The 26,579-nt window shown below is 35.8% G+C and overlaps 1 protein-coding gene across 4 annotated transcripts in view; it reads left to right on the forward strand.

Annotated features, from left to right (window-relative positions):
- The window catches only part of SOX5 (SRY-box 5), a 1,143,898-nt gene that overhangs the window by 1,061,597 nt on the left and 55,722 nt on the right, over positions 1–26,579 (forward strand). For all 4 annotated transcript variants that reach the window (XM_018048397.1, XM_005680750.3, XM_018048396.1 and 1 more), the window contains one exon: positions 24,429–24,606. In XM_018048397.1, the coding sequence (XP_017903886.1) occupies positions 24,429–24,606 (178 nt within the window). The remainder of the gene's footprint in view (positions 1–24,428; positions 24,607–26,579) is intronic.

Genomic DNA, 26,579 nt, shown 5'->3' on the forward strand with positions numbered 1-26,579 from the left:
GAAAGTGAAAGTGCTACTTCTGTAGTTATCTTTCCTTTTAGGGAATCATTTATAATTTGGGCTTCATAAAACATTCTTCAAATCAGTTAAAATCCTTTCTTTTCTACCCTAAATTATTGATCAGTACTTCATTTGAGCTCTTGATTATTGACCCCTTTTCACCCCTTTAGCCTGACCTGTCCTCTAAATGTTTGAATAAAGAATTGAGAAGTGAAGCTGTGGAGGACTACCGTAAACCTCAGATTTGATTCATTTGCAATCCTACTACTTACTCATTCTTTCCTATTGGTAAAATAGGAAGAATTTTAGTAGTCTGTTTAACACAGCTGCCCCAAAGTAGGGATTTGTTTTCTACACGATAACAAATATTTAGTCTTATTTAGATTGATGGAAAATAGAGTATATATATATGTGTATATATATATATATATTTGTTTGTTAAAGTTTATCAATAGATTTTTCTCTAGAGAGAATAAAACATTCCATTAACATTTTTGAATATTATAAAATATATCATAGAAAGAAAACAATACAGTAATTAAACAGATGTAAATGTAGAAGTCAACAAAATAAAGAGATATAACCTTCTAAACTGAAGGCAGATAAGTTCAAAACCCAAAGTATGCAGAGTTGTCTTTATTTAACAAAGGACATCCAATGTTTTATTCATAGAATTAAGGAAGCTTAAGTAAGAAGGAAGTTCAGAAAGTGTCCAGTCCAACATACGATAACTCAGTCTCAAGGCTACTTTCCCTCTGCCTAGCGTGCTACTGTGACAGAGGGAGCCCACCACTGCAGGAGGCAGCATTATTTTATTCAGGGTAACTCTTAATGTCAAAGTATTCTTATTGAAGTAGAATTTTAATCAGCTTTCCAGGATTTCAAATTATGTTTTCACTAAATGACAATTGTATTTGTTCATAAAGTAATAAAAAACCCAATCCAAGCTGGATTAAGCAAAAAGGAAATGTATTCACATTAAAAAAAAAAAAAGTTATTCTGACTTTAGGTATGGTTTAATTAGGAGCGCAAACACTTGGAAATGTTTTCTAGCCATTCAGTTCAGTTCAGTTCAGTTCAGTCGCTCAGTCGTGTCCGACTCTTTGCGACCCCATGAATCGCAGCACGCCGGGCTTCCCTGTCCATCACCAACTCCTGTAGTTCACCCAACTCATGTGCATCGAGTCGGTGATGCCATCCAGCCACCTCAGCCTCTGTCATCATTATCCCTGTCCTTTTCTATTCTTCAAAGCTCTGTCCCCTTTTAGTGTTCTCTGGCGCCTATGCTTACATCTATCACTGACTGATTCAACAAATATTAGTTTATGCCTGTCATGTGCCAAGTTCAGTTCAAGGCAGAACTACTGCTACTGCAGCTATGAACAGGACAGTTTGTCTTCTTAAGATTTTTCAGTTGACTGGGAAGTGATAAGCTCTGAACAATTAAACAGATAATTTCATATACCCATAAGTGCTATGAAGAAAATAAAACATGGTAAAAAAGTGCTGAGGGACAGCAAAGTAATCTCCTTGAGACAGAGCTTATGGGGAAGTCTTCTCTGAGACCTAAATCATGAGAAGGAAAGTACCTACAAAGATCTGGGGGAAAGATATTCCAAACAGGAGGAATAGCAATTGCAGGGACCCTAACATATGAGTGAGGCTGACAAATTCAAGGTTTAGAAAATAGGCTGGGGTAGTTCCCAGGGGGCACTAGTGGTAAAGAATCCACCTGCCAATACAGGAGATTCAGGAGATGCGGGTTCAGTCCTTGGGTCGGGAAGATCCCCTGGAGAAGGAAATGGCAACCGACTCCAGTATTCTTGCCTGGAGAATCCCATGGACAGAGGAGCCTGGTGGGCTACAGTCCATACGATTGTGAAGAGTCAGATATGACCAAGCAACTAACACCTTCACTTTTCACTTTCTTTTTCATACTAGTGCTCAGTAGAGTTTTAGGATTGTAATTTTACTTAATGTCTTTTGAATAGGTTAACAAGTCACATAAGAAAACAGACCCTAATTTCTAATCAGATTTTTACTTTTGACATTTGCTTTTTAAATTTTTATTTTTACCCCAAACTTTATAACCCAGTGTGGTTTCAATGATCTGCCAAGTGCAACAGACTTTTAACTCTCTTTTTAAAAAGTCAGAGAAAAATGTCCTACAGTTTTAAAACGATTACAACAGGGTAGTTTTAAAATTATGAATAGCATTGTTTTCATCATTGAAATAAACTTGCAGTCTCCTGATTGAGGATGAGTTTGATTTTTGAGAGGACAGCATTCTTTCAAAATCCCTCTCTCTCTCTCTCTCTCTCTCTCTCTCTCTCTCTCTCTCCATCTATCTATCTATCTATATATATATATATATATATATATGCACCTTCTTCCTTCCTTCCCTCCTTCCCTCCTCCCTTCTCCCTTTCTCCAGCTATAAGCTTTATAAAAGTCACAGTTTTTGTCATATAAACATGCAGTGTCACCCACTTAAAAACAACTTTCATAAAGTTTATGTAAAACTTCTATAAATAATGTGATTATTTCCCTGTTAAAAATCATTAAATGACCTATTTAAGCATGTGCGTTCATGATGCACTTAAAATCCTATGTTTTACTTAACTGAGTTTACATACAAAGTTCTAATGTATCTATTTTATTATATTATATTCCATAAAATAAGATTCCTTTTTAATTATACTTCTTTTCAGATTTTCTCAGGCACATACAATATGGTAGTGGTATTATTGAACAAAGTTAACTTAAGGAGAAATAGGGTCTATTTTAATCCAAAATATAAAAAAGTATAAACTAGTGGATTTCTCCATCATCATTCTTATAGTTTCTCATTTCTTCTAATAATCAACTAAAGAACACCAATCATTCTTAATTATAGTTTTTTGAATAAAAACCAGAAAAAATGTGTAAATTGACCAGTATTAAGTGTTGGAAAAAAATACCTTCTTCAGATGCACAGTGAGTAGTAAAATTCACACACTGACTGTGAATTATTGTCTAGAGTCTGCTTAATATAATCAAAAGAGTTTGTAAACACGCAGCCTTTTATCTCACGTATCTTTGTTTGAGACAGAGGGAATACAGAATAAGATTCAAAATATAAGACAACTTTCTTTTTTTTTGAAATGGGGAATCATCTTTTAATTATCTTATTTTACCTGAAAATATATTTGAAATTTTTATATAGTGAAATAAGAATTTTGCTCATGAAAATTTTAATCATAAATATTACATTTGATAAGTACATTATTAATGGCTCAAAATATTGAACATTCCTAAGAACTTGTTTAACAGAATGCTGCTTGGAAAGCAGCATGCCTAAAAATGCAAGTGAAATATGAAAAGCTGGCAATTTTCCTTAACCTGAATCATGTCCTAGTGCGTCATCAGGTTCTCATGGGAACAATGTACCCCTTTCCTAGTCCTGGATATCCTTGTAGATAATTAGATACTTCTTAGAATTCTACCTCCACCTCCCCCTACCCCGGCCCACGTGTGCTTCAGGACTTACAATTGCAGTGTCCCACAACTTTCAGCTCTTGTACTTCCACCATAAACTAGATGAAAACATTGGGCTGACATTTTAGAACCTAGACATTCATCCTTTATGATTTGGGGTTTTCAAAAGAATAAGGATTCGATCTCTAAATTTCGAGAAAATGAAGATCAGAATTCTCATTTTAGATTTTATTTTACCAAGTAATATGAAAGGAAAAAATGTATACTTAAATGTTAAAAAATACATGTTCTCCAAAATTGTTTATGAATAATAGAAAAGACTGAAAACCTTACATCTTCATAAAACCACAAAATATTTTTATTAAAGCTCTGTTAGAGTTGTTTGCAAGACCAATTATCAATGAGATTCCGTATGAGAGTTTCATTTAAATTGAATCTCTCAATAGCCAAGAAGTCTTATTTTTTCTTTCTTAGTGTATAATCTGAGCTGTTATGGTTTGTTGTACAATTTTGATGACTTTTGGCAATGTAGAGATTTGGTAAATAGGAAAAAAAAGAAAGGGAGACTAAAAATAGAAAAGATGAAATACTACAAGAAAAAATTTTGTCTTGTGGTATTTCCAGTAATACTTAACATAAGGAAAAAAATTTGTTTTGTGAAGTATGTATAAAAGCATTATGACAGCAGTAGGAATGTCTTTAAATAGGTACAGATTTTTATTTTCTGTACTTCCCCATGCAACTCTTTTGAGGATCAGAGTTTCATTTTAAGTCTGCAGGAGCTCAACAGTCAGGTCAACCCTATATAAATACAGGGCAGGACAAAAATTTTGGGTCAAACGATGGAATTTTTAGTGCCAGTTTTCATGCAAATAGTGCTGTCATTTATCTAAAAAAATGATAGTTCTCATTCAATTTTAAGAGAACCTCTGGGTAATTTTTGTTTGATTTGATTTTGCTTGTCTTTTGTATACATATGAATTGCAGTGAGCGCAAATTCTGATCTGTTATACCTGAGACTATAATTTACAAACTTGCAACAAACTAAGTGAAGGAAATATCAGTTCCAAAAGATTAATTGTTTTAGAAACACTCTCTTTACCCATTGAGTTATAAATGATTGAGCCATAACGTACACTCAATAAATGTTTACTAAATTAAATGTTTATAATGTAACCCAATCTTAATATGAATTGAAACCTTAGTTATCACTATTTGTGATATAGTATTCACTCTATGTCAGTTTTTGCAATTAAAAGTATTAGTATGTTATCTAAGATAACATATCTGTGTTAGTTGTTTTTTTTTTAAATTTAGTTACAAATTCTGTAGCTATTGTCAGATAAACTTTTGGGCTTTTGTTATAACCACTTTATTTTCTTGAATTCTAGACATATAAAATAAAACATTAAGGAATTTAATTCGATTAAATATTATTAATCAATATTAATATTAAATATTCAATTCAATTTAATTCGAGACAAAAATATTAACTTTTTAAAAAATGTTCTTTCAAAATATATTTAAATCCTGGTTTTAAAAACAAGATCCACTTAGAATGCACAGATAGTAAAATATGGTTTATCCTAGATGAAATATCTTCTAGTGGGAAAATAGGAATGAGAATATGTTCCTTTGGAAAGAGACATACTCCAAGCAATAGACTTGATGTTTCTCTTGAAACAATGCTATATATTTGTTCACTGGTTTATATGATTTTTTAAAAACTTGTGTAATGACTATGTTATTAATAGATGAGTTTTCTAGAGTCACTTTTAGAAGCTGTCAAACAACATTTATTGAGGTTTCTTCAATAAACAACTTTTTTGCACCTTTAATATACTGGTGCATGCGTGTTAATTCGCTTCAGTCGTGTCCGGCTCTCTGTAACCCTAAGGACTGCAGCCCACCAGGCTCCTCTGCCCATGGGGTTCCCCAGGCAAGAATACTGGAGTAGGTTGCCATGCCCTCCTCCAGGGGATATTCTCGACCCAGGAATCTAACCTGTGTTTCCTGTATATCCTGCATGGGCAGGCAGGTTTTTTTCCACTAGTGCCACCTGGGAAGCCCATACTATACACGACACTCGTAGAATAAAAAAGAATGATAAATAACACTATACAGTGTAATGGGAAAGACAGCAAATAACTTAACAATTAAAATACCATGAAGTAATGATCAAAGAATAATATGGAGGAAAGGAAGAAAGTTCCTAGTACGGTCGAGGTGAAAAATGAAAGGGTTCCAGAAGGTATGTCATTTAGAAGATTTTTAAAGGGAAATGAGATAACCTCTGCAAGGACATATAGGTATGAAAGAGTAGAGTATGGAATTTCATCTGAATTTTAAAGAAATAAATGACTAACAGTAACATATCTCTAGTTTGGTGAACTTAAGAAGAATAAAAATGTAAAGATAAAATGTCTAAAAGTGTAAGTCTGACCACCTTGCCATGGCTTTCTGTAATCTAGCTCCATTCACCTCACTAGCCTAAATTATTCTACTTTTCTCCTAATCTCAGCAGTCTGTGCCCCAAATGGAATCATTTCCTCATGTATCATGTTATTTTACCTCTTTTTGCCTGTGTTTGTGCCATTCCACCTCTCTGAAATGCTTTTGTCCTCTTCATTCCATTTGCCCTCTTCATTCCACTTTTGCCTCTTGCCTTGCACCAACTCATAAGCTGTATCTCAACTATCACCTCTACATAGAATTGGCTATTCCCTCATATTGACCACACTGCATAGACATGTACTTTTGGTATAGTATCCCAGCATCCTGCACAAGAGACATGGGTTTGATCCCTGAGTCAGAAAGATCCCCTAAAGTAGGAAATGGCAACCTGCTCCAGTATTCTTGCCTGGAAATTTATAAGGACAGAGGAGCTAGGGTCCATGGGGTCGCAAAAGAATCAGACACGACTGAGCGACTGAGCATGCATTCTCATAACACTTGATTGCACTTGCGTTCCCTTGTGTGACTCTGAGTCACTTGACAACAGGGAGCTTATCATATTCATCCTTAGCACCTGGTGTAATACTTGACATATAATCATTGCTCTAGTTTTAGTAAAAGAGTAAACAAGCAAACAAATAAGCAAATCATCTGTGGAAGTAAGCTATTGTGTTAAAAAAAAAATGTCTGAATTTTGGACTCCTTAGATGGCAGCACCAAAGATCCATGGCTTGAGAATAATCTCAGTGCAGCATTGAGCAGAATATTATTGTACCTAAGAATAGTAAACTAACGCTATTGTACTATGTAGAAAGAACATATGTACAGAAAGGTTATGGAACCTAAAATTAAGGTTTGTCATTGTTTATCCTGTCAGACTTTCACACTGGATTCAGGAAATAATAGGGCTCTGATCATTTGAGAGATATCATATGTAATGAAACTTATATAATTTACCAGTCCTTGCAGTAGTCTGAGTGAAGTACAGTCGTCCCTTGGTATTCATAGGGGTTTGTTTCCAGGACTGCTTTGGACACCAAAATTATAGGATGTTTGAGTCCTCTATGTAAAATGGTATGGTACAGTTGGCTTTCTGTATCAGCTGTATTTGATTGAGTCTGTGGATGTGAAACTCGAAGACACAGATTATAATTATACTCAGTACTTTTTTTGCCCTGATTCTGACAGTGAAAATTTGATTTTTTTTTTTTGAATTCTGAAGGTAGAAAAAGAATATCTTAAAAAGCTCAGCAATATTCTGTCAGGTCTAAATTAAAGAATTAATTAGTATTCTGCTTTATACATTAGCTTCATTAATTTGTTTACTATGAGCGCATCTTCAAGTGAGTGGCCTCCCTTGTGTATGTTGATGAATGAAGTGTGTGCTGAAATGCAAGACATAGGTTTATACTAATACAGTCACTTTTGTTATACTGTTTAACTGACAATTAAAGTTTTAGGAGGGAATTTTTTTTATTCTCTCTTATTTTTATAACATTATCTTTCTCTGCTTCTCTTTTAGGCCAATCTACTCAAGTATGGCAGAGAAATATTTTACCTATATACATACTTGCTTATATTATATATAAGTATTATTGATGTTATATACATTATATATTTTATATATATATATTATATATATATATATATTCCATTCTTTACTGAAATAACCATAAATGCAGGTTCACTTTATTTGGCAATCTAATGACCCAAAGCAACATTCAAAATAAAGTTAAATCTAGGTAAATGCCCTTTCTCCTTAGTTTAGTTGAAAAGATATCATTGAAACTCTTATGTAATGATATCATTCCAGTTGCTGTATAAAATTTTTCAAGCCATCCAGACTGTGGGATGTGTTATTCTTTTAATGTTATGGGTTGGGAAAAATTAAGCATAAGGCATTACAGCTGAGTTTCACTACACATTAATTATTTTAATTGACAATTTCTTAAATGAATATCTGATAAATCAGTCTTGCAATTCCTCATGCTTTACGGCATGCTTAACTCAATACAGACACTTTAGAATCACTATGCTGTGAGAGCTTAATACAAATTTGAGATCATTATAATTAAAATCATACTCAAACCTCATGCTCAGTTCTAAGTCTTTTCATCTTTTTTGAATTTTCTTTGGAAGATACTTTGAATTTAATATTATAACAAGAACAGGCAGAATATGTAGTCAAGCCAAGCATCTTCGATACGTTGAGAAAAAATGTTTCATCTCTAGGGTGCAACGTTAAAAACTGGCCTTAACTGCCATTCTGTATAAATAATCCTCATCCCTTAAATTTTTTTAAAGATATCATTCCCTCCTGGTCACTGCCATGAAGACAAAGAATGCCTTAATGATTCTATTAAGGTTATCATTAAAATAAAAGAAGATTTGGAGACATCAGCTATAAATCACTATAAAATGGCCTGTGGGTAACCCTTGACATAACTCACTTGAAATAAACCTGGGACTATAGCCCTTGGTCAAGCCAGTAGGTGAGCTAAAGGTCTTTTCCAACCTGTGCTTCCTCACTAAATGAATGGAGAGCATTTGGATATATACATAAATTGACATATGTTTTATGTGGAAACAAGTCCACTTAAATAACAGTATTGAGGATGTTTATGCATTTATTTGAAATATTTACTCTTTTGTAAAAAGAATGTAATTTAGTTATATGCTTACTTATAGCTATTTTGTTAAAATATTTCATGATTTGATATTATAAACTTTTTGCAAGAACCCAGATTAATATTACCTAAATTGAGCTCATAATGGCCCCTATCGTAATGTGGTATAAGAATTTTTTCAGAATTATGAAGAAATTGCAAGATTTCAGTTATTAGTCTGATTCCTCAAAGAAGTTATTGTTAACAACTTTTTCCCCATTGGCATTTAGCTGATAAAGATGCGACTCTGAAAACTTGCCTAGACTTACAGGCCAGTAACTTGGATTTGAGTCCCAAGCTTAATAAAGTTATGGCTGTTGGCAAATCTTTGAATAACTCTAACTTCAATTTCTTTGTCTGTGAAGTAAGATAGATAATGTCTCACACTCTTTCTGGGAGACTTAAAATAAAATAAGACAAAATATATGAGGATGTTTTTGTAACATAAAGTTTAGATGTCAGGGTGTAAATTGAATAATATTAGAAAAGCAGGTTTAAAAATGAACAGATATAATAAAAGTATTCATCTTATTTTAAAAATTTATTAGTATTTAGATTACTAAACTTACTAAACTTTTATATGTTTTATAATATTTAACTGATTCTCCCTAAATATATATATAATAATAGTGTAAAGAATTATTAGTATTTATTTCTTTTTTGAAAACTCTCTTGATGGCAAAATTGCATTATAAAGTCAGCATTTCTTTTGCAGTGAGGAGAAGTTCTCAGGTAAAGCTTACATAATTCTGGTATTCCATTGGCATGTACTATGCCTTTTGTTCTCTTTACTCTCTAATAGATTAATTATGAGAAAAAGAAAAAATACTTTGTCAATAACAATTGGAAAGTAATTGTTTTGGATGAGTATCTCAAAGAAGGGAAAATAATTATTTCTAGTAAAAAATCATCTAATCCACAATAGCAAATTTTATAGTACTTAATGTTCTAAAGGCTCATACCCTTGACACCTTTTTGTATTTTCAGACTCTTCAGAAAAAGGTGTCAGGATCAACAGAATAAGGAGATTATAACCTCTTAAAAAGTTTTGAAAATTTCGTTTAAATTAAACATCTGACATCCAAAATCCACATCCTAGTCCTAGACTAGTGAATCGAACACATTGTGACAAAGTTTAAATAAAATACAGACTTTTTTCAGAACTTTCATGACACTCTTTTGGATTAATCACAATAAAAAATAGTTGGCCTTTAAATAACATGGGTTTGTACTACATGGGTCCACCCACATGAAGGGTTTTTTTTTGTTTTGTTGTGTTTTTTTTTTTAGCAAATATATTGGGAAAGATTTTTGGAGATTTGTGACAATCTGAAAAAATTTGCACAAACTGCATAGCCTAGAAATAGAGAAAAAATAAGAAAAAGCTAGGTATGTGATGAATGCATAAAAATATGTGTATAACATGCAAATATGTATTGATCATTTTTGTATGTTAGTTGTAAGGCTTCTAGTCAACCTTAGGATATCAGCACTTAAGTTTTGGAAGAGTCGAAAGTCATACTTAGATTTTCAATTGTGCAAGGGGGTCACTGTCCCAGACTTCTAAGTTGTTTGAGTTGTACAGTTAACTAACTGTATTAAATTTTTCTAGCAACTTACAAGGGTTTCCCTGTAGCTCAAATGGTGAAGAATCTTCCCACAATGCAGGAGACCTGAGTTTGATCCCTGGGTCAGGAAGATCCTCTGGAGAAGGGAACGGCAATCCATTCCCTCCAGAGAAGGGAAAGGCAACTCACATAGCCTTGAACTGTTGTGTCATTCATTGTCTATATATTGCTTCACCAAATGGAATATAAATTCCTTCTGCCCCATGACTAGCACCATAGGGGATAATATCTAAAAAAGATGCTTGTGGGACAAATTATTGACTAAACCTATCACATGACCAAAAAAATGAGACCAGGGCAAATGGGACAACTCTTCTAAATCTATATTCAGAAAGGAAGATCACTAATATTACTCTCATGGGTGAAAATTAGTCTGGGTTAAAACAAATGGAAGTGAGAGAAATGAGTTTTGCATTTATGTTTTATTTTTACTTATCTTTGGACTTTGTACCCGTTGTATTCAATGACTGCCCCTGAATGCACTGAATGAAGTGAAAAGAGTTGTAGTTTAGATGTACTGATCTAGTAAAGTTTCAAGTCCAGTCAACAGGAAACCTGTCACTAAGGAGTTCCTAACAATGATTCTATTAGCTGACATCTCTGAGTAGAAACCAGCGGCTCCCGGAGATGTCAAGGCTTCAACCCTAAGGGGGAAAGCAAGAAGAAAAGGCAGAAATGTTTTGAAGACTGGGAAGAACTCTGCAGTGAAGAATTCATTTGAAAAGATTCAAATGTTGAGGGATGCCTCATGGTGGTACATATGCTCCTATTTTCTTATTCATTAGTCAAAATGATGTTCACAACGCATGTAGATGTAAAGAATTGTTAAAACACTTTATGAAAAATAACAATAGAAACAGAATTTAATGAGTCACTAAGTAATCATAACTGTCCATTTTAATTAATATTTATTAGTTAATATTTAGTATTTCTCTATTCAAACTGTATGTGGGTAAAAAAAGACAATATACTCATGCCTACCCAAGAAAGTTGTTCTGTAAAGAGTGTGAGTACTCAGCTAATCCATAAAAATCCCTTTAAAGTCTGAAGTCTTCTTAAACTACTTAAAATCTGACTATTTTGCCATCAACGCTTCAGGAAAACAGCTAACACAATAAAATGAAACACAGTGGTGTGATTGTTCTAGTCACTAATAACAAGTTGTTACATTAGCCTTCCCTAACCTTTGCTTTGTCTCCTTCATCTTCAAGTCTATCACACACACACACACACACACTCACTCACTCATACACACAGAAACCCACACCTGTGCATGTCCATCTCCAAGATTCTGAGCCTTAGACAATTTGACCCTCTTTCAAGTCTTCCCAGAATACACTAATATGCTGATTAACTGTATTAAACATGAAGTGGCCAGTCATAGTGGAGTCTCCAGACTGCTGGGGATTTGAGCCCATTAGAACCTATGCGTGCATGTGGGGAAACTAGAAATGAAATCTTTGATCTAATTAGCTAGAGTTCCTATTAAATGTCTTATGTATGATTTTGCCTTCTATTTCTTCTCCCTTTTTCTCCTGGGTTGGCTGTTTAAAGATGATCTATCTGTTTATAACCAGACCAAACTTCTCCCAGGACCTAGAAAAATTTCAGTCCCTAGATTGAATGCTTAGATATTTTTAAAGGAATGTTTTAGCCCTGTGAGGATCTTCTAAGTATTTCATTTTGTTTTATTCAAGATCAACATATTCTTTTCACATTTTTATGAGTGTTTCCTCCTCTGAATAATAAGCCTCCATGTGATTATTTATCTCTCCTTCTCCAGTGGCTCAGTGGTGAAGATTTCACCTGCAGTGCAGGAGAGACAGGAGACATGGGTTCTATCCCTGAGTCAGGAAGATCCCCTGGAGAAGAAAATGGCAACTCACTCCAGTATTCTTGCCTAGAGGATCCCATGGACAGAGGAGCCTGGCGGGCTAGAGTCCATAGCGTTTCAAAGAGTCAGACACAACTAAACACACACACACACACATATATGTGACCTCAATGGGGCAGAGAGTCTATATGGTTCTGCTCTACTTTTTATATTAATTCCTTGTGTAGATTCAGGTGGAAAGGTTGGTTTTGTAATTCAGGTATAGGTTTGAAGTACCATTCCCAACATAGAGGTGGTAGAATTTGATCAGCTATGGCTTTCATTCCCTAAATTTTAATGTATGAATCTGAATTGCTCTGAGAGTTTTGCTGTGTGAATCCATGCCATCATTTGATAACTTTGCAGTTCTTCATTTTTTTCACACATCTCCAGGTGGAACTAACAGAAATGTAACAGTGACAAATACTCTCTAGTTACTAGTTTAAGGGCTGGTTAGGTGGTGTCAGGAAAACGCTTAATTCTTCCTTTTCATGGAATGGTCAACTCTTTAATTTCTCTAAGAGCATTTTTAAAACCTTTTGGAGATTTATATTTAGAGGTTAATAAGAGAGGAGCTGGTATGCTTATTAACATCAACTCATTGCTCTGTGCTTTCTTTTAGCCTCTTAACAGAAGAACTGTTAATCATTTTTTAAAAATAATAGCAATCAACCTGATGTAATAAACACCAAGAGATGAACTAACAATTATTATTAGGAACTTGAAGCTGTGTAGGGATACGAGGTTAACCAAGGTTAAATCTGAAACACCATACATTTTATACTCTTTCATATTATAACTCTTCTCATCAAATATTGTTGTTCACACTTGTATTCCTCCTGTTGCTCTTCTTTTCAAATAGTTCAAAAAATTTACTCGATGGTATCTCTGTGAGTATGCTTTCATTTGGTATTGTGAGCTAAAGATTTTCCCATATGACATTCTTCTAAGTAATGTACAGAAACTGTTTCTACAGTTTATTTTTAGAAAGTTTTGAAACTAAAAAGTAGCAGTCAGAAAGTTAATCTAAAATAAAATTTAGGTAATCTAAAATTAAAATGATGATCATTGGATCATTGAAAAAAGCAAGAGAGTTCCAGAAAAACATCTACTTCTGCTTCATCCACTATAACAAAGCCTTTGACTGTGTGGATCACAATAAACTGTGGAAAATTCTGAAAGAAATGGGAATACCAGACCACCTGACCTTCCTCTTGAGAAATCTGTATGCAGGTCAGGAAGCAATGGTTAGAACTGGACATGGAACAACAGACTGGTTCCAAATCGGGCAAGGAGTACATCAAGGCTGCATATTGTCACCCTGCTTATTTAACTTATATGCAGAATACGTCCTGAGAACTGCTGGGCTGGATGAAGCACAAGCTGGAGTCAAAGTTGCCAGGAGAAATATCAATAATCTCAGATACGCGGATGACACCACCCTCATGTCAGAAAGCACGGAAGAACTAAAGAGCCTCTTGATGAAAGTGAAAGAGGAGAGTAGAAAAGTTGGCTTAAAACTCAAAATTCAAAGAACTAAGATCTTGGCATCTGGTCCCATCACTTCATGGGAAATAGATGGGGAAAAATGGAAACAGTGACAGACTTTATTTTGGGGTTCTGAAATCACTGCAGATGGTGACTGCAGCCATGAAATAAAAGACGCTTGCTCCTTGGAAGAAACCTATGACCAACCTAGACAGAATATAAAAAACAGAGACATTAATTTGCCAACGAAGGTTCATCTAGTCAAACCTATGGATTTTCTAGTAGTCATGTATAGATGTGAGAGTTGGACTATAAAAAAAGCTTAGCACCAAAGAATTGATGCTTTTGAACTGTGGTGTTGGAGAAGACTCTTGAGAGTCCCTTGGACTGCAAGGAGAGCCAACCAGTCTATCCTAAAGGAAATCAATCCTGAATATTCATTGGAAGGACTAATGCTGAAGCTGAAACTCTGATACTTTGGCCACCTGATACAAAGAACTGACTCACTGGAAAAGACCCTGATGCTGGAAAAGATTGAAGGCGGGAGGAGAAGGGGACTACAGCAGATGAGATGGTTGGATGGCATCACTGACACAATGGACATGAGTTTGAGTAAACTCCGGGAGTTGGTGATGGACAGGGAGGCCTGACGTGCTGCAGTCCATGGGGTCACAAAGAGTTGGACACCACTGATCAACTGAACTGACTGAACTGAAAATTAAAATCTCAAAAGCTAAGTTATAAATGTTAAGGAGAAGGGACAGTAAATATTAAAAGAGAAGGAAAGAAAAAGGAGAAAAGAATGATGTCTAGTTCTTAAAATACATAAATGAAACTGAGGAACATTCATGAGATGTAATTGCGTATGAGATGTAATTGCATATTATTGTTGAAGAATCAGACACAAGGATTTTTTCAAGAGTCAAAATGAGGTCTAGGTAAAAAGTGCTTTGGAATCATATTAGAACTTCACATATATTAGCTACAATTTTCTCTTACAGAGGATATGGTATCACTACCTCACAAAATACCCCCCAATTTAGTGACTTTAGACAATAAACACTTACCTTAGATGATTTCTGTTGGTCATGAATTTGAGGGTAGCTCACTTGGTTCGATCTAGCTAAGAGTGTCATGTGATTGCAGCCAAGGTGTCAACTGAGGTTAGTCATTTGAAACCTCGTCTGGTACTAGTATATCCACTGGGGTTACAGTCTCTTGAAAACTTGACCTCTCCTGGTTATGTCCACTTCCGAAGTGGCTCACTCACATGCCTAACATATAAGTACTGGTTATTAGTGGGAGGCCTCAGTTCCTTGCCAGGTGGGTCTCTCCATTGGTTTAGTGTCCTCAAGACATGACCCTGGCTTCCACCGAAGGGTGATTTTGGCCCCGAAGACTCGTTTGACAGTGCATGGAGATATTTTTGGTCACACTGCAACTGTAGGTGAGGCACTAGAAACATCTACTGGTAGAGGCCAAGCAGAATGCTAAACATTCTGCAATATACAGTCATTCACAACAAAGAATTAGTCAAAAAACAATAGTGCTGAAGTTGAGAAACCCTGTCCCAAAGCAAGCAATCAAGAAAGAGGAAGGTTGGAGCTGTGATGTCCTTTATGACCTAGCCTCAGGAGTCAAACTGTCATTTCTGCAATATCCTGTTGGTTATGTAGATCAGTCCTCTTCATTGTGGGAGGGGGATACATAGGAGCATAAATACTAGGAGGCAAGAATTATTTGGGGCCATCTTGGATGCTTTCTCCTCAGAAGGAAAGCTATGACAAACCTAGACAGTGTATTAAAAAGCAGAGATATCACTTCGCAGGTAAAGATCCATATAGTCAAAGCTATAGGTTTTCCAGTGGTCTTGTACGGATATGACAGTTGGACCATAAAGAAGGCTGAGTACCAAAGAATTGATGCTTCTGAATTGTGGTGCTGGAGAAGACTCTTGAGAGTCCCTTGGACTGCTAGGAGATCAAACCAGTCAATCCTAAAGGAAATCTTTGCGACCCCATGGACTGTAGCCTACAAGGCCCCTCTGTCCGTGGAATTTTCCAGGCAAGAGTACTGGAGTGGATTGCCATTTCCTTCTCCATAAAGGAAATCAAGCCTGAATATTCATTGGAAGGACTGATGCTGAAGCTGAAGCACCAATACTTTGGCCACCTGATGCAAAGAACAGACTCTTTGAAAAAAAAAAAAAAAACCACTGATGCTGGGAAAGATAGAAAGCAAGAGGAGAAGGGAACAGCAGAGGATGAAATGGTTGAATATCATCACCAACTCAATGGACATGAATTTGAGCAAACTCCAGGAGATAGTAGAGGACAGAGGACCCTGGCGTGCTACCGTCCATGAGGTCACAAAGAGTTGGACACAAACTTAGTGTCTGCACAGCAACAAGAACATCTTGGAGGCTAGCTATCACAGAAAAACTGGGTGTGTAAAAAAATGGCATCTTTTTGGTTTAGGAATTTCAAAGAAGTTTTTTAATTAGAAAAAATATGTGAATTATTACTAATATTCCAGAAGCTACAGTCTTTCCTCTCTGTTTTCAAATGTATGTGTAGGTGTATTTTTGCGTATAATTTACACTTTTGAGGCTTTAAATCGATAAGTCAGAAAACAAGGAAAATAAATCTATTAAAGTATTTTCAGGGAAAGAACAGAGGACATTTTAAACAACAAATTAGATGATGAATACGATTTGAATACCTTTCAATTAATTAAGGGCCAACAGTGTAAATGTAAACACAATGTGTAATTACCACATTGAAGCAAATATCCCCCAACTACACTGCTAGCATCCACTTTTAAAAGAAGCAGGTGTACATTAAGCAAAAGTGTAAAATGGCAAAATGAGGAAGCCAAATGAGAAGCCAGAACATATTACCCTCAGCTAAATAACTTAAGACTTGAATTTAAATGGCAATAAAGTCTAATGATAGCATTAACACAGCAAAAGCATACCTATCAGAGAATTCCTGGAGCACTCTCTCTCCTGCTAACAAGGCATCTTGTAGTCTGGAAGTGCCATAGCAAGGGTGTGTTCATGAAGAGAGCTTAAGGAGTAAGATGCTGTCTAAGATGATAGCCTTGATTTTTAGGTACCAGGAAGTTACTAGTTAAATTTGGCATTGGAGTGGCCACCTGATTAGGATTCCTAATTCTTCACATGCTAAGAAAATAATTTAAAGATTGTTAAAATTAGTTTTATATATTAACTTTCGTTGACTCTCTTCTTGCACATAAATGTAAACCTTTTCTCATCTAAATTCTCCATGAAGGAAAAAGGAGGGAAACACGTCTTTTGGAGATATCATATTTGTTTTGTTTTCATCTCTAGTGTTTACTGTTTTTTTCTGCTAAACTGTAAGGAGAAAATTCCTTACATGGGCGCAAAAGGTGAAAGAGGGCTGTTACAGTGAATAATAAAAATAGAAGAAAAAGATGAAGTAGACACAAGCTAAGGAAGAGAGGTGTGGCCACAGCGCACATTATGCATTTCAGTCTGTTATGTAGCTTCCATGCTTATTTTAATGTGATTACTTCATCAGAGAGGATAATAGCAGCATCATGATTAATTTTGCAATATGTTTCATGAATGCTTCTGTTCCTCCCCGTATGTTAGTACCGCTACTTCCTTCACGTGAGTGTTGATGATAGATATGGGAACAATTTTCAAATTGTGCACAAGTAGTCTGATAGTGTATATATATACATATGTGTGTGTGTATATATATGTATATATAAAATCTTTGCATGACTGTTAGAGAATCAAAGTATATTTATAAATGAAAGTGCTAGTCACTTAGTCATGCCTGATTTTTGCAACTCCATGAACTGTAGCCCACCAGGCTCCTCTGTCCGTGGAATTCTCCAGGCAAAGATACTGGAGTGGGTAGCCATTCCCTTCTCCAGGGGATCTTCCCAACCCAGGGACCAAACCACACCTCCTACATTGCAAGCAGATTCTTTAGGGTCTGAGAAACAAGGGAAGCCCCATTTAAACAACATATTAAATCCATTGACAAAGTGTCCTTAAAGAATTCATTTTAAATAAGACATAGTTTCACATACCTCTATACCTAGGGCTTGAATAAAAAGTAAGCACACTTTTTTACATCTTTATTACTGGACACACAAAGCAAAAGCCTCAAAACCACATGTCTTGATGTCAAGTGATGTGCATTTTTTAATGCCCTGCATAAAGTACCCATTGTTAAATAGTTGAAGTTCCATTTAATAAATAATGAATGAATGGATGGATGATTAGGTAAGTGTATATGGTCTTGTTCTTTGTCATCAGAGTGCTATACATTTGTTAACTACCAAAGAAATGTTTGATTTTCAATAACTACTTTAGGTAAATATTTAAGGAAGTGAAATTTGGAGACAAGTGTGATATGACATGAATTACATCGTCAACTATATAATGAGAAGAGAAAGTAAATAAAGATGAAATTTTTATTCTGGAGATCATGTGCACATCCCCTTAATGGTGCATTTTGTGGTCCAGGCTCCCACATGTTGGTAGAGATCTATGTTGTGAAGGACAAGAGTGTAAATAGGAAGAAAGGAGTAGACCTCTTTAGGATACTGGTATCCCTGTTCACTAGTTCTCTATTAAAAATCCTTAGCAAAAATATGACTCGGAGAAGGCAATGGCAACCCACTCCAGTACTCTTGCCTGGAAAATCCCATGGATGGAGGAGCCTGGTAGGCTGCAGTCCGTGGGCTTGCGAAGTCGAACACGACTGAGCGACTTGACTTTCACTTTTCACTTTTATGCATTGGAGAAGGAAATGGCAACCCACTCCAGTGTTCTTGCCTGGAGAATCCCAGAGATGGGGGAGCCTGGTGGGCTGCCGTCTATGGGGTCACACAGAGTCGGACACAACTGAAGCGACTTAGCAGCAGCAGCAAAAATATGAAGGAAGGCTCAGGAGCGTGGAGAGAGAAATAACCCTCCAGGATTCTGGAGAATGATTGTTCTTTGATAAATTGTTTGATTTCTGTAGCGAATTTGGTCTTTGCACATTACAGAATTATGAGTATTATGCAGTTGTAATATAGTAGCAGGTCTTTTTCTAGAACAGACTTTTTAAAAGCATTTTACAATTTCATTTGTTCATTTATTTTGCCTGTGCTGAGTCTTCATTGCTGTGGGCTTTTCTGTAGTTGCAGCGAACAGAGGCTTACTCTGCTTGCGGTGCACAGGCTTCTCTTTGTGGTGGCTTCTCTTGTTGCAGAGCATGCGCTCCAGGGCGTGTGGGCTTCTGTAGTTGCAGCATGCCAGCTCAGTAGTTGTACCTCATGGGCTCCAGAGAACAGGCACAATATCTGTAGTGCACAGGCTTAGTTGCTCCATGTCATATGGGATCTTCCTGGATCAGGGATTGAACCCTTGTCTCCTGTATTGGCAGGTGGGTTTTTTACCTCTAAGCCATAAGAGAAGACTTAAGGTTTGAAAACCAAATGAATATATATTACCTTTATATAGTTGTTTTACAGTATGTGTTAAGTTTCTAAGGAAATGGTTGCTGCATTAATGATCATAATTGATATTTCTTTGGTGCGTTTAAGGCAATATATTTGTGTTAAGCTCTTTTCTTTATCTAATTTATAATTTATAGGTATGGGAGATTTTCATTGGCTGGGATACAAATTCATTAGAATCTCTGCAATATCTCTAGTACTGTAACCACAAGCTGATGTTAAGTGAAATGTTTGCTTTCAGACAACTCATAAGAGCTGTAAGTGGGCCATTCCTGAGCTATATGTTTTTTGGATTGTCCTTCTTTTGCATTCTATCCTAGACAACTAAGATTTAATAATTGCTTATTCAGGGAATTTATAGTCATGAATAGGTTCCTAAAACTTGTATTTGGATGTACAAAACAGTATTCTCTTGCACGTTATTGTATGAATTGTTATATTTTCTGCCATATTATACATGAACACTTGGTATTTTTCACAAAGAATAGACAAATGTAACAAGTCTTTAGTATTATTGAGGGAAAGTTTTGGTGCTATATGGTGTAGTGAACAGAGAAGCATTTAAAAAATCACCAAAACAAGTTAACAACTTGTGCTTCAACTTTTAAACTATATATATAAAGTCCCAAATGTGTGTGTTAGTTCATTTTATTGCATGTATACTGAACTTTATGTGGTTTATTATGTGATAGAATTATATGATGTAGGGCTGAATTCCAGAAATTATATTTCATCTCTTTAAGTTTAAATTCGTCATGTAAATGAAAAGGGTATTGTATGTTGAGTCCAAAAACCTGGGTTTCATTAGACCTTTCTGAGCCTTCGTTTCCTTTCTGAACTTATTAATCACTTCACAGTATTAAAGATTAAATAAATGATTTGAAATATTTATAGTGAATTGCATAACTGTGTGGAATATTACCTTTAGTTAGTTAAAACGTGCTTACCTTAGCTACACATTTAAAAGCTTAAATGCTTGCCTTATAATTTCATGTACAAGTTTAGAGCTATTCAACAGCAATATAGCTAATAGTTCTTCTTAACTATTACTTTGTGTATAAATGATAAAAGTATGAAATATGCTATCTCCAAAACTTTCAACTGGCAACCACATTCAACAGTTGGACAAGTATTAATAATTAAAAGGAACTTGCTTTCCTCAGTGCCTGATGGTTTACTTTCATATAAATGCCATCTTTTCCAATACTTTCCTAACCTTCAAAATAACTAACATTATTTCATACGTAAACTAATTATTTATAATATGAACATGTTTTATTTGTTAAGAATAGTGGTTAATCATGCTATGTTTTCATGTTTCTCCTAAATGATAAGATATCACAAATGAAAAACAACATAGAAAAACCTTACTTTTTGCATTTATGGTGCATATTTGTAATTATTTGAATGCACATCGTAAATAGTCCACCTCCATTTTATAATTGTGGTTTTACAATTTTCATCTAGTCAAATAAAAAGGAATTAATAGAAAATGGAAAACTACTGTAATTTTTGTATTCTTCATGAATAATGGGCATTTGGTATAATAGCTCAGTAGTAAATTATTTAAAAAACCAAATTGGGAAATAATATCATACAGTGAGTCAAAAATTATGTATATAGTTACCAGTATAAGGATCAGGCTTGTGGATTCTTATATACCACTAGCCTGGTCATACAATGAAGGAGAAGGAGAGGCAATTTTGAATGATATATCTATCAGCTTTGCAGCCGTCAACCTCTATTATGTCCTTGGGGCTTAGCACTCTCTGGCTTTCAGACATCTGAGCTGCCTTGAATGCAGGAGAATATTAAGATTCCAGCAGGCTTCTTGATGTCATCAGTGCTTTTGGCAGTTTTTTAGTATGAGCTTATAATACATAGTGCTTAAAGCTAAGCATATGACATTTCACCCCATCAGCACCCATGTTTGCATCATCTTCATGAACACCCCTTCGCCCCAGTACACACACTCAAACTTGATTTCCCCTGTGCTCATAGATCTCTGTTGCCCCTCTGAGGATATGTTCCTTTCTTTCTGCACAATCAAGTGAAATAGCCACCTCTAATTTCTCCAAGTATCCCCTCAAGGGCTTCCCTTGTGGCTCAGCTGGTAAAGAATCTGCCTGCAATGCAGAAGACCTGGGTTTGATCCCTGGGTTGGGAAGATCCCCTGGAGAAGGGAAACGCTACCCACTGCAGTATTCTGGCCTGGAGAATTCTATGGACTGTATAATTCATGGGGTTGCAAAGAGTTGGACACAGCTGAGTGACTTTCACTTTCACTTTCATCCCCTTAAAACTTTTGCAAGCTGTGGGGTGATGCAGTCAAAAGAGTTTTCAGGCTACCATGAAAAAACCCAGTAGTTTCATGCAGACACTAGCAAGCAGGTATAACTATTATAACGGGAAAAGTGCCTTCTGTATTTACAGTTGCATAATTGAAGCCACATCTCTTTATGTCTCCTGCCTTGACAGGCGGGCTCTTTACAATGGGTGCCACCTGGAAAGCCCCAGTAAATAGTTGATAAAACTCTGGTATGACAGGACTTTTAGGTTGAATAACAGAGAGAAAATCTGAATTCTAATCCATAGTGACCCATGGAACCTCAGCATCATTTAGTTTGTTATGCATATGCATGTTTTCATTTCATATTGTTAGCTTACAATATGTTCTGATAACACTTTAAAGATTTGAGATACCATTATGTATTTTTAATGTTACCCCCTTATATTGAGGAAGGTTTTTGGAGACTTTTGAAGCCTCGTAAATAAAATTTTTAAATAATCTCCCTTTAACTATGTAAGGTTCAGTTCAGTTCAGTCACTCAGTCGTGTCCAACTCTTTGTGACCCCATCAATCACAGCACGCCAGGTCTCCCTGTCCATCTCCAACTCCCGGAGTTCACCCAAACTCATGTCCATCGAGTCAGTGATGCCATCCAGCCATCTCATCCTCTGTCGTCCCCTTCTCCTTCTACCCCCAATCCCTCCCAGCATCAGAGGCTTTTTCCAATGAGTCAGCTCTTCGCATGAGGTGGCCAAAGTATTGGGAGTTTCAGCTTCAACATCAGTCTTTCCAATGAACACCCAGGACCGATCTCCTTTAGGATGGACTGGTTGGGTCTCCTTGCAGTCCAAGGGACTCTCAAGAGTCTTCTCCAACACCTCAGTTCAAAAGCATCAATTCTTCGGCTCAGCTTTCTTCACAGTCCAGCTCTTACATCCATACATGACCACTGGGAAAACCATAGCCTTGACTAGACAGACCTTTGTTGGCAAAGTAATATCTCTGCTTTTCAATATACTATCTAGGTTGGTCATAACTTTCCTTCCAAGGAGCAAGCGTCTTTTAATATCATGGCTGCAATCACCATCTGCAGTGATTTTGGAGCCCAAAAAAATAAAGTCGAACACTGTTTCCCCATCTATTTCCCATGAAGTGATGGGACCAGATGCCATGATCTTCGTTTTCTGAATGTTGAGTGTTAAGCCGACTTTTTCACTCTCAAATGGTTGTGTGCATCAGAATCACTTGGGAAAGCTTGTTAAAACATAGGTTGCTGGCACCTATCTCCAGAGTTTCTAGAATAGAGAATCTGTCTTTCTAGCAAGTTCCCAGGTGGTGCTGATGGTACTAGTTTAGAGATCACATTTTGAGAAGTTCTCATCCACACTGGAGTATAGGGAAAAAAGGCACAGTATTCTAGGGATCTGCCATCATGTAGAAGGATTATGACTGACTCACTCACTAAATGTTGAAAGATCTGGGAATGATTTTTGCTCTGTAGTTTTTAAAATATTTTGCTCAAAATTATGTATTGAACCAGTCATGGAATTATTGTACTTCCTTCCAAGATTCTATGAATTCATATAAATATGGTATCATGGTCAATAATTTTTTATGCATCTATCATGATCCTAGATTGCCACTTGAATTATCTCATGGATTTTCAAATAACTGTTATTTTCTCTGAAAAAGAAAATAGAATTGAAAAAAAAGTTCAAGTATGATTTTCCCTAGCCTGTTCATGAGTTTCTTAAGTGAAGCTAACCATGGAATCGAATAACAGTAAATTACTTTTAAAATATAAACTTGAAATATGCCATTTTTGTAAAGTGATTTATTTCAATGTTTTGGGTAAATATATACATATCAAATTTTGTACACATTAATATGTTTCCATGTCACCAGATCACACCATTCGATTCTAAATTGTTCTACTTTCAACAAGTTAACCTATTACTAGTAGATATTTTATGTTCTTGACTCATGGAGATGAAACTAAGTGGCAACCAAATTTTTGTTTTACAATAATACATAGGTAAAATTGGAGATTATATAAATAGTAAAATACAAATGACACCATATTGCAGTTTTAGAGCACAAAAAAGGAATAACTTTCTTAGTTTGCAATGAAAGAATAGTAATATAATGTTAAGGTAATATGATTCTTTTATATTGTGATAGACAGTTTAGTGATAATTATACCCATAAATTTTATATTTGAACTTACAAAAAAGCTGATGTAGAAAGGTATAAAATAGAATACTTTATAGAATAGAATGTAAACTATGTACACTTGACCTATTCAAGCAGAGAACAACTGGAAGTCACCATGCATGCTGAGCTGGCCACATGCTGATCTTCATACCACCATGTAATACACTGTAAGGAAAATCTGGATTTTTAAAAATGTACTGCTAAATGTTTAGAACAGTATTGCATATAAATAAATAATATATGTTAACATAATGCTAATTATGTGTATTTTCATTTTTAGATCAAACCCTAAAGTGTTTCTGGAAACCTAGGAAAAAAGATTCTTTTTTAGGAAAGAAAGTTTTCTTCTTTTTTTGTGTGTAATTTGGAGAACAGTTCTAATCAGAGGTACACACCATTTAACTCCTCCATCATGGAGGTTCTAGGTATACTGTCTAAGCACCAGGATCCAAATATGGTTGGGACTCAACACCTATTCTTTGCAGGTTGAAAAAAAATCTACATTTTAGTTTTATGCAAATTATGCACTGTCTCTCAATAAAAGTGAATAGTACAAATAATATCTTTGTTAATATTTTTTACAGGTGGCATCAGTTACATGCTCTGGATAGTGGAGTGCATGTGAACTTTCTCTCATATAAAAGGTTTTTCATAATATGTAGTTGAAAGTGCCATTGCTGACACCTAACCAAACACTGTAATGTTCAAGCCGAATGTTAAGATCACGGACTGGAAGTATTTGATGGGAAATGACAGGCATTATACCTATGTTTTTCTAGACATTTTTAATCAGACTTTCCTTATCACAGCTCATGTTCTAATGATCATTGCAGGATGAAGTGGCACAGCCACTGAACCTATCAGCTAAACCCAAGACCTCTGATGGCAAATCACCCACATCACCCACCTCTCCCCATATGCCAGCTCTGAGAATAAACAGTGGGGCAGGCCCCCTCAAAGCCTCTGTCCCAGCATCATTAGCTAGTCCTTCAGCCAGAGTTAGCACAATAGGTAAGTTCTGTTTCTTTTGTTCTTGTTGATTTTCTGTTTATGACAATTGAATGAAAGCATCTGTTAATGGCAGATCACGCATAGTCTCTATATGACTTTAGTTCCAGAGGAGAATTTCAATATGATGAACTTCACAGGTCTGTTTTAAACATGAAATTGAAGTGTATAACTAAATTCCAAGTGCTAATGCCCCCCTGAAAATCTAATTGAATTGGTTATGTTTGTTGATATGACTGATATTCTTAAGTTTATGAAAAAGAGGCCTAACTGGCTAATCACAGAGAGCCTTGGTTCCAGATTGTTGTTGTTAGGTGACTTGCCTTTTGAGTCACTGAAATTTATTTCCATTTGTGTGATGTGTATGAAGTATACATGATGATGAAGTACATTCTGCCTGAATCATAGTCAGCCATCAGGATGTCAAGTTTTTCTTTTTGTTGTTTTTTTTCAGTTCCATATTTCTTGAGATTTACTTCACTACACCAAAATATTATAAAAAGTTGGTCACTTCATTTCTTCACGATTGTCATTTCAGCAAACAAACACTGGAAAATGCTTCTATAAGCTTTTTAAAATTCCAGTAGTCTTTATTTTAGTAACACATAAATTAGACTGTAAATACTTATTTCAACCCACATTTATTAACATTTATTATTTGCCTGCAGCTATGTGGAGTCTATCACAGATCAGCCCTCAAGGAGCCAGGGTCCAGTTAAGGTGGGGGGAATTATCTGTCTTATAGTTTAAATCAACTGTTGCAAGTGCTGTTCTAGCACCCAGATAACAATCCTATAATCAAAAAGATGAAACTATTAAATTCTATTTGGGAAGAATTAAGAATAGACTAATTTAAATGGAGCCTTAAAAAAGATGTATCCCTAGGTATTTTATGCTGTAAGATAGAACCCAGAGTAAAATATCATATTTTTGAGAAATACACTGATTTGACTGGAATATAGAATGAGTGTGTAGTAGAAATTGATCAGAGTTAAAACTGAAAGGGGTAGATGGAGTCTGATGGGATGCTACCCTAAGAAGTTTTTTACTTTTTCTTCAGACAGCAATTTGATCAGAATTTTAAGAGTATTGGCAGCAAAGATTAGAATCAGGGAAGTCACTATTTTAGTGGAGGACAAGAGTAAGTTACGCAAGCTAGAAATAAGCAATGATAAAGCAAATGACAGAATAAGTTGAAGAGACATCATTAAAGACTAATTGATGTAACCTACCCACGGCTGCAGTCCATGGGGTCGCTGAGAGTCAGACATGACTGAGCGACTTCACTTTCACTTTTCACTTTCATGCATTGGAGAAGGAAATGGCAACCCACTCCAGCGTTCTTGCCTGGAGAATCCCAGGGACAGGGGAGCCTGGTGGGCTGCCATCGATGGGGTCGCACAGAGTTGGACACGACTGAAGCGACTTAGCAGCAGCAGCGGCAGCATCCACAGTAAAATGGATCTGGTGAGGTTCAAGTTAGAGACAAGGAAGTCGGGGGTTTTGAATTTACAATATAGAAAGGATAGTGCTTCCCCACCCCCTGAACTGTGAAAGAGAGGACCAGAGCGGATGTAGGTTGGGCCAAGACAAAAATACGTGTTGAATTTGAAACTTGAGGCATCACTTTAGGTAGAGAAGTTCAGGAGGATGTTGTTAATTAGTAAATCTGGTATGTGAAAGGGGTGCTAGAATTTTAGACATGGAAATTATTCCTTAATGAGGTTCTGGAAGCCATCAGAGCAAATAAATTCACCAAAGAGTGTGTATAGTAAGAAAGGATGTGGGGTAAAAAGTCAGAGGTATTATATGCTGTGTATAGTTATTTCTTGTTGTTTAGTCACTACGTTGTGTGTGACTCTTTTGTGACCCCATGAACTGTAGCCATGCAGGCTTGTCTGTCCATGGGATTTTCCAGGCAAGCATATTAGAGTGGGTTACCATTATCTTCTCAGGGGATCTTCCCTACCCAGGGA

This window comes from Capra hircus, chromosome 5 (assembly GCF_001704415.2).
Source record: "Capra hircus breed San Clemente chromosome 5, ASM170441v1, whole genome shotgun sequence".
Lineage (NCBI taxonomy): Eukaryota > Metazoa > Chordata > Mammalia > Artiodactyla > Bovidae > Capra > Capra hircus.